This window comes from Cynocephalus volans, chromosome 3 (genome assembly GCF_027409185.1).
Source record: "Cynocephalus volans isolate mCynVol1 chromosome 3, mCynVol1.pri, whole genome shotgun sequence".
In the NCBI taxonomy this organism is placed as follows: Eukaryota; Metazoa; Chordata; class Mammalia; order Dermoptera; family Cynocephalidae; genus Cynocephalus; species Cynocephalus volans.
The window spans coordinates 2,756,234-2,765,139 of NC_084462.1; the positions used below are offsets into that span (position 1 = coordinate 2,756,234).

An 8,906-nucleotide genomic window follows, 5' to 3' on the forward strand; every position below is an offset into this window, starting at 1 on the left:
CGGAGGGCGCCAATGCGCAGGCGCGAGGAGCCGGCGCAGGCGTACGGGCGTCAGGATACGGCCGGTTACTCCCAGTGTGCTCCGCGGCGCTCCGCTCACACCCGCCCTTTGGCTGGTGGGAAGGGGTCGAGATGGCGGAGGCCGTCGCTGGGGCAACTCGGCTCCTCCTGCTCTTGCTGATGGCGGCAGCAGCGCCCAGCCGGGCCCGGGGCAGCGGGTGCCGCGCTGGGGCCGCTGCGCGGGGGGTGAGTGCTCATTAGTTCTGCACAGTGGGCGAGGCCAACGGAAGTCGTGGGTCATGGGTCTTTAGGTGCGTTTAGGTTGGAACGAGGCTGTGCACGGCCGAGAGGGAAGAGGAGGCGGGAGAACCGTGGAGAGCCAGACTGCAGTGATGCACGCGCAGGAGGGGTGTCGGCCGGGCACAAGGCCGCAGGAGTGGGAGAGAAAGCGAGGGGATAGTTCGGAAGGCTCTAGCTAGTGAGTATACATGAGGGGGCGGGCTCGGACGGAATCTTGGCTCCTGGGCGTTCGGTGCGGTGAAAATGACGCGGCGCCCAAGGGGCAGGTTGGGCAAGTTACGAACGTATGGGGACCGCAGTCGTGAATATGCATGAGAGGGTGTGTCCCAGATGGAATCTTGGGGAATCAGACGTCGGAGAGGTTAAAATGAAAAAGGGGGGGTGGTGCTCAAGGTATTAGAGAGGAGTTCAGTTCGTGAATATGCATGAGGGGGTGGAATCTTGAGCTCACGGAATCCTTTAATGTGGAAACGAAGTCGCGCAGGTGCGAGGGCGTGGGTAGGTGGAGGACGGAGAGGTAGAAGAAATTTGGAGAGTTGGAGAAAAGGAAGGCGTGCAATCTTGAATGTGCTTGATAGGGGTGCAACTCAGGCCGCGTCTTGGAGGTTGGGGCTGTTGAGGTGAAAACTAGGTCATTTGGTTATCAGCATGGAAATGAAGCCCTTGGACAGGGAGAGTGTCCTTTAACTCATGAATACGTATGGTGCAAGATATGAAAGTGACCTAGGGATAGTTGCCTTGGAAACGAGGTTAGTCGTGTTTGTACGGGCTGGTTTTCTGGGGCAGGAGTCCAAGTCATGAATGAGGCTCCTCCCTCAGCCCGCCAGTCCGTCTGTCCTGGGGTCTGTGGGTCCTCACCTCGAGTTCTCTCTCTTTCTTGCAGAGTGGGGCAGAAGGCCGAGAGGGTGAGGGCTGTGGCATAGTAGGGCTGCTGCTGGAGCACTCGTTCGAGATCGGTGAGTCCAGCAACATCCTCCCCTGGGCACTTACGTGGTCCGGGTGCCATCAAGTGTGAGACATGCCATCGAATTACTAATAGCTCTGCCCTGGAGAGAGGGACATAGGAGAAGAGAAACACTTCCTTTAAATGTCCCCGTACCTATAAGACAAATCCCAGTTTCGGAAAGGTCAGCATAGCAGTAATGATTTCAGAGCAGACTTCTGACCAGTCGCTGTGTGCCCTGCATTAATGATTGGATGCTTTGCTTGTTTAACTCAAATGTTGGGACTGGCCGGTTATCCCAATTGGTTAAAGCACAGCCTTATCACACCAAGGTCATGGGTTCAGATCCCCATACCGGCCAGACACACTCACTCTCTCCCCTCCTCCCTCCCTCCCTCTCTCCGTCTCTCCCTCTCTCCCTTTCTCCCTTTCTTCCTTCCCTTACAGTAGTCATGCAAGGCAGTAGATGTTAGTGTTAGCCCCATTTTCCAGAAGAGGAACCTGAGGCTAGAGTAGGTACCACACAGCGTCCCTTTGTAAATGAATGGCAGAGCTGGAATCAGCTCCAAAGCCCAACTTAAACTGCCATGACACAAGCGTCCAAGTTCCCAGAGCCAGATGTCAGTGCTATGCAGTGGTTACTAATCAAGTCTGAGTTTCCCAAACCTTTTTACAAACCCTGAAGCTGGGGACCCTCCCCAGACCTATTAAGTCAGATTCTGCCCAGTGTACAAGTCTATTGATTCTGACACAGCCATGTGGTTGGGTGCTCCAGAGCTCTGCAGCCCCTGTATTTTGCATCTGGGGAAACTAAGTCTCAATCTCTTCCCGCTGTCCTCATCCTCTGTCCCATGAGGACCACCCCAGGCTGAATGGTGCCATGGTCAGGCTTAGTGCTCCAGAGCATGACATGCCTACCTCAGGGCGTTTGTCTGTGCTGTTCCCTCTGCCTGGCACACCCTCTAACCCCACACATTTCACATGATTGGCCCCTCACACTTCTGGATTCAGCTGAAACATTTTATGATCAGTTAGGATGATGATACTCATATTTGCTTGTGAGTCACCTGGCAAGACAAAGGCAGGGCTTGGGAGCCCTGAGGTTCACGTGACTGCTGTGGGCTGCCTTGTGAGGCAGGAGGGCAGAACATGGTGGGGTTGTCTCTTAATTTGCAAATGGGAAAATGGAGTCTAAGGATGCAGAAGCAACCTGATCACTCTTGGGTGGAGACCTGGCCGAGATTTGAAACCAGGTTTCCCAGCACCTGCCAAGGTTGAAGGGTGCAGCAAGGAGTGGTCGTTGAGCCCAGGATCCCCACAGATGACAGCGCCCACTTTCAGAAGCGGGGCTCACTGCTGTGGAACCAGCAGGATGGCACCTTGTCCCTGTCACAGCGGCAGCTCAGTGAAGAGGAGCGAGGCCGACTCAGGGTGAGGTGGGGACCCTAGGGCTGGGCTGGAGGATGGGTGGCATCCAGCAGTCTCTCTATCTGCTTTTCTGTGGCCCCCCATTCAGCCTTCCTTCCAGGTCTAGATGAGATCCCAGCTCTTTGTGCTGTCCTCCTCCTCTGTCCCATGAGGCCCACCCCAGGCCGGATGGTGCCATGGTCAGCCTTAGTGCCCCAGAGCATGACATGCCTGCCTCAGGGCCTTTGCCTGTGCTGTTCCCTCTGCCTGGCACACCCTCTAACCCCAAATGTTTCAGATGATTGACACCTCTCACCCTTCTGGATTTAGCCGAAACATTTCACGATCATTTAGAATGATACTCACATTTGGTTGTGAGGAGAAAGACATCCTTAAAATACTCATGGTTAAACAAGAGGTCTCTTCTCCTGTAGCTCTGCTTCATGCCTCTTCAAGGGCCTGGGCTCCTTCCAGGCCCTGTGGACCTCCTTAGGGATGGTGCAGGGAGGCTCTGGGGCTCCAGGAAGCTGGGTAGAGGAGGGTAGAGGGAGCCACATCTTTTAGGAAAAGCTCACAAGAGTTGGCACCATCCACTTCCACTTCTATTCCTTGCAGGGGGAGGCTGGGAAACTTGCCTTATTGTGGCAGCCGTGTGCACACAGGCACTCTCCCTGTGGAACATGTGAGGGTGAGGTCTGCTCCAGCCAGCCTTTCCGCGTGGTGCCCACATGATTCCCTGTCGCAGCTGCCCCCAGAGAACTTAATGCCCATGCAACTGGGGAGTGCAGGCATGAGACAGGCACCAGGTGTGGCTGGATCCAGGCACAGGGAAGATGTCCCTGGGACTCACTCTGTCACTGGGCTGGGCTCTACTCTCCTCGTGGTGGCTTCTCCCGCAGGTGGGATGGCCCCAGCCACTCCTGGCCTCACCCACCAGCCGAGCCATCCCAGTGGGAAGAGTCTTGGGCAGGCAGGAGTGCAGGATGCTAGGTGGGCAAGACTGGGGAAGGACCTTCCTTCCTGGGCCTGGTAGGGGGTCATGGCCTGGCAGGGGCTGGACTCCGTTCTTCTCACCAGCACCCTCCTCTGCCCACCCTGCAGGATGTGGCAGCCCTGAATGGTCTGTACCGTGTCCGGGTCCCACGGCGGCCAGGGGCCCCTGATGGCCCAGAAGCCGGAGGCTATGTCTCCTCCTTTGTTCCCGCGGTGAGTTGGTAAGGTGGCAAGGACCAGCCACCCTCCTTGCTCCTCCCACATGCCTTAGTCCTGCATCCACTATTCATTCCCTAGTGTGGTGGCTGCTTTAATGGGCAGCATTGTGGGGACACTGGGGATGCAATTGAACTTGGGCTTCTGCCTGAGGTTGGCAGGGAGGTACAGGAAGGTTTTAAAAGATGCTTTGGGGGTCCTGTGAGAGGGGACAAGAGGCTGGCAGAGGAGCCTGGGCAGCTGCCCCTGCTTTCCCTACTCCTGACACTCTTCCCCACCATCAGTGCTCCCTGATGGAGTCACACCTCTCAGACGAGCTGACCCTGCATGTGGACGTGGCTGGCAATGTGGTGGGTGTGTCAGTGGTGACACACCCTGGGGGCTGCCGAGGACACGAGGTGGAGGACGTGGACCTGGAGCTGTTCAATACTTCAGTGCAGCTGCAGCCGCCAGTCATGGCCCCAGGGTGAGGGCTCAAGGTGTCGGGGAGGGGATCTCTCTGCTACCTTCACTGCTGTCCCTGCTGGCTTGTGGTCCTGGCCTCCTCCCCCTGCTCTTCCTGTCTGCTTCAGGGTCTCTGGGTCCCTGACTCCAGCCCCTTACCCCCTTTTCTTCCCTCCACTCGCCCTGCAGCCCTGAGACAGCAGCCTTCATTGAGCGCCTGGAGATGGAGCAGGCACAGAAGGCCAAGAATCCCCAGGAACAGAAGTCCTTTTTTGCCAAATATGTGAGTGGGGCTCCCCCTGCCTTCTTCTACCCTGTTCCATCCAGAGCTCCCTGCCCTCTCCCTTGCCCTCGGTCCTGTGCCTTGTCTTCCTGGCTTCCTGCGTGTGGGGCCTGCTTGTTTTCCTGATGCCTCTGTGCACATCCCCTGGGACCTGGGCTGAATCTAGGCCTGGATGGAAGGGGCTGAGAGCTGTGGAGACCCATGCCCTATCATCCCTGCCCTGCCCGCACCAGCTCAAGAAAATGGTCCCAGAGCTCAGCAGTGCTAGGAGCCAACCTGGACCCTGGGTCCCAGGCTGGGGTAGACACAGGCACAGCTGTCACAGTCTTGACTGGAGGATTGTTTGGAGGAAGAGCAATGTGGAGGGTGTAGTCGGGGAGGGATGGCTAGCTCTGGGCACAGGTTGGAGGCCTGAATGAAGATCTGGGGAGAGGCCTTGACCTGAGCCAGGCTGGAGCTGTGAGGCTGGAGAGGAAGAGCTAGGGCAGAGAATTAAAAGGAATGAGGAACGCTTGGAAAGGATGGAGTGGGAGGCGGCTCCAGGAGGTTGGGCAGGCAGGCGGAGAGGAGCCAAGGAGCCGGGTCTGGGAGGCATGTGGCCCTGGGTAGGGGCTTTGTGGTTGCAGGGTGCTGGGTGAAGGTGCCCAGGAGGCCCGCCTAGAACTGGGGAGGAAGAGCCTATTCCACCAGAAGCAGGTCTGAGGTGAGGGGCCTTGAGGCTGAGGCCTGGGGCAGTAGGAGGCAGCTCATCTAGAGAAGGATGGTTCCCTCCAAGCCTCTGGTCCCTGTTAGGCACAGGCCCCCAGGCAAAGCAGGGGACAGCTGGAGGCCGGTTGGCCTGTCAAACAAGGGTGGGAGGATGCTGATGGCCCATGATTCCTGAGCCCTCCTTTGCAGAGTGGCTTACCCCAAGAGCCTCAGTAGCTCCTCATGTTAGGATAGCCTAACAGCTGAGCTGCAGGGAAACTGAGGCCCAGAGAGGCCAAGAGCTTGTCTACCTTGGCTGTGCCCTCCTGCTTGCTTGAGGGTCTTCCCCCCCCCCGGTGGCTGCAGGACCCCACTGACCTCCACTCCCCCTCCTCCTCAGTGGCACCTCATCCTGGGGGGGGCTGTGTTGCTCACAGCTCTGCGTCCTACTGCCCCGGGGCCCACGCCGCTGCCGCAGGAGGCCTGAGTGAGGACCGAGACCCCCTCCCGCCTCTGCCCCTCCCTGCACCCCGCTGGCCCTTCCCCCACCTGTAGTGACTGTAGGGGACCTGGGCCTCCCGCCCCCCACTGCCCCTCCCCCACACCGGGCCCCACCTTCCCCACCCTGGGCAGAGCGATTCCCACACTCACCTCCTTTTCTCTGTCTCTCTTGTGTGTCTGTCTGTCCATCCTCCTGTCTGCCCACAGTGGATGTACATCATTCCTGTTGTCCTGTTCCTCATGATGTCAGGAGCGCCAGATGCCGGGGGCCAGGGTGGTGGTGGTGGTGGAGGTGGTGGTGGAGGCAGTGGCCGGTGAGGGGACTGGGGCTGGTTAGTGTTCTGGCCTCTTTCACCCAGGGGACTCCCTTCCTGCTCAGAATTCTCTGCGTCCTTAGTTATGCCAAGAAGGATTTGCCGACCCCTCCCATCTCCCCATCCCATGAGGTTAGAAGGATGCCCCCTCCCCAGGAGCCATCTGGCCACCTGGGAGAGCCCCTTGTCCTCTGGACGTCTGTGTTACTGTTGGTGGAAGAGTGGCTGGATTCAGGCCCCTTTGACACTGGCACCCATGTCTGCTGCAGCCCCACCTCCCCTGGAGCCCCACTACAGCCCCAGGGTCTTCCCTTTGCCCATGGGACAGAGTCCAAGCTTCTGGGCCACTGTGCCAGCTGTGACCTCGTGTCTCCCTTAGACACCTGCCCAAAACCCTGCAGTTTGGGAACATGCCGAGTTCTCTCCAGTCTCTGTGCCTTTCAGTTCCTTATGATGTCAGGAGCACCAGATGCTGGGAGCCAGGGCGGGGGTGGTGATAGTTTTCTCATGCTGCCTGCTCCCAGCCAGGATCGATGCTCTGTCCAGGCTCCCATGGCTTCCCCCTCTCTCGTCTGACACTGTACTCTCCCATCTGCCTTCCCTGGAGGGTGCCTGAGCCACCTCCACCTCCAGGTGGGCTGGCCACTGCACCCTGGGCTGGACTTCTCCTCCCAGCCAGGGTCTTGGTCTAACCTTACTTGCCCAGTGCAGATAAAACATCCCTTCCTTCAGGGCTCCTGGACCACCATAGGCCTTGAAGAAAAAGGATGTTTAAAGTAAACAAACAAAAAACTGAGTTAGTGGAATCAAGGGCCAGGTGATATAAATAGCATTTCTCCCGTGGCTCAGCCTGGGACTTTAGGAGAGGACTGCCAGTGCTGGGCGTTTGCTGTTTATACTCTCCCCCAACCCCTGCGCCTGTTGTCTATTTAAAAACATTGATGATATATTGAAATGCGTAGATGTTTGGAAAAGCTACTGCTTCTAGCAGTCAAGTGCAACTGTTGTTTTGACTACAGGATGGCTCTGATGTACAGGCTTTATTGAATTCTGCTGTTCACTTAATATATTATTCAGAAACCAAAAAAATGGTCGTCATCGTAATTACTGTGTAATGCTCAGCTGTGTATGGCAGTTTATTAAACCGTTCCCAGAATGTTCAGCCTTTAGCCTGCTTCCTGCTTTATGTGGTTATAAATAGTACTACAGTGAATGTGGCCGTCCCATCTTTCTTTGGTGTGAGTTTGAATGATTTCCTTGGGGCGTGTGACTGAAAGTGGAATTACTGTGGCAGATCGGAAGCGTTTTCATGCATTCCTGTGACTCGACTGTCAAAACAGGATGAGAAGATGCACGTGGAAAGTTTTGTTCCCTCCCATCACTTTTATTCATTTTTTGTTTTCCCTCCTTAGAGTGTTTTCATGCCAGCACGAAGAGATGTGAACGTGTAGTACTTTCCTTTCCTGTAACACAGAGGTAGCAAATTCTGTGCACCGTCCTGTGCTTGCTTATTTGCTTGGCACTGTGTATTCCAGAGATCTTTACTTGCCAGGGTCCAGAGAGCTTCCTTGTTCTCTGTGCCCCACCAGGAAGCCCTCTACTGACCGATTAAGATATATAACTGGGATAAAACCTCAGAGCTGGGACTGCAGGAGCAAAGGAAAATGACACTTGTAAATTTGATCCATACTGCCAAGTCACCCTCCACGGGGTGACCCCTTTGCTCCAGTCCTGTGAAAGCGGACTGTGTCCCCACAGCCTCGCCGACAGACTGTGTTCTCAAACTTTTGGGTTTTGGCCAGTCTAATAGGTTAAGAAAAGGTATCATGGTGTTGTTACACTCTGCATTGCCGAGAGCGAGGTGGAGCATGTTTGTGCCATTGTTGTATTCTGAGAGCTGTTCTTGTTCTTTGCCCAGCGGCAGCATGTATGTTTTGAAGTTCCTTTTCCTTGGGGTTCTTCTGGTGCTTCCCATGTGAGGAAGTTTCTCAGGTCTGAAAGTTCTTCCTCTGTTTTCTGGGTCTTGCTGAGGGCCTCAGAGTCCACCCCCAGGGGCCTGCCACCCCCACCCTAAGAGTCTCAAAGGGTCTGGCCAATTTACATTTTCTCAATATTTATGAGGGTATCTGTTCTGTCACGTGCTTACTGGCATTGGGGGTTATCTTTTTACAAGTTTTTTTTTTTTTTTTTTTAGCTTCAGTGCATAAAGCCAGGTCCCAGGGTTGGGGTTGTTCTGTTTCTTTCTCCACCAACAAGAGGTAGCATGTGCTGTGTTTTTGCTGTCTTCATTCCATGTGAAGTCCACTTTTCTCTTTTCCTAGATTATCCCAGGGGTATTTACTGATGCTTTTTCTTTTTCTTTTTTTTTCTTACCACTATGCGAACAAGGATTGATGTTTTTTTGGAAAGTGTTCACAGCTCAAGAGTTCTTAACACTTTGTCTAAAGAGTTCTTAACACTTTGTCTAATTTGTAGATGTATTCTCCCCCAAGCCCGGTCTTTTTTTTTTTTTCCAGCTGGCCAGTATGGGGATCTGAACCCTTGACCTTGGTGTTACCAACACCGCCTCTAACCAAATGAGCTAACTGCCAGTCCCATCTCCCAGTCATTTGTAGGACTATCTGGTTATTTTTTAATGGATTGTGCTTTGGGATCTTTATGTATCTGATTACATTCTTTCTCTCTAAGACTTTTGATTGTTTTCAAGTTGTCAGTTATTCTGTGGTGAATTCTATGTATGGTGAATTCAGTGTCTGAGATTCTACAGGCTCCCCAGGGCTCTGTTCTTATTAAACTTTCTTCTGACCCTTGCCTGTCGC

The 8,906-nt window shown here is 54.9% G+C and overlaps 1 protein-coding gene across 2 annotated transcripts; it reads left to right on the top strand.

The window, feature by feature from the left end:
• Window positions 1-76: 76 nt before the first annotated feature.
• On the top strand, window positions 77-7,256 carry EMC10 (ER membrane protein complex subunit 10). Of its 2 annotated transcripts, XM_063092236.1 has the most exons (8): window positions 77-245; window positions 1,183-1,255; window positions 2,564-2,673; window positions 3,751-3,855; window positions 4,143-4,324; window positions 4,492-4,585; window positions 5,673-5,759; window positions 5,981-6,041. In XM_063092236.1, exons 1-7 carry the CDS (start codon window positions 132-134, stop codon window positions 5,757-5,759), a joined length of 765 nt encoding a protein of 254 aa, XP_062948306.1. In that variant the 5' UTR covers window positions 77-131; the 3' UTR covers window positions 5,981-6,041. The 2 variants fall into 2 exon arrangements, with proteins under 2 accessions (XP_062948306.1, XP_062948305.1); XM_063092235.1 differs by lacking the exon at window positions 5,673-5,759 and having other exon boundaries at window positions 78-245; window positions 5,981-7,256.
• The last annotated feature ends 1,650 nt before the right edge of the window (window positions 7,257-8,906 follow it).

What these genes read in the sequence shown, in the direction of transcription:
- EMC10 (XM_063092235.1), top strand. Translation starts at nt 132, where the DNA reads ATGGCGGAGGCCGTCGCTGGGGCAACTCGGCTCCTCCTGCTCTTGCTG. An exon ending in AGGAGCGAGGCCGACTCAGG is followed by an intron (nt 2,674 to 3,750) that starts GTGAGGTGGGGA and finishes CCCACCCTGCAG; the next exon opens with GATGTGGCAGCCCTGAATGG. An exon ending in TCTCCTCCTTTGTTCCCGCG is followed by an intron (nt 3,856 to 4,142) that starts GTGAGTTGGTAA and finishes CCCCACCATCAG; the next exon opens with TGCTCCCTGATGGAGTCACA.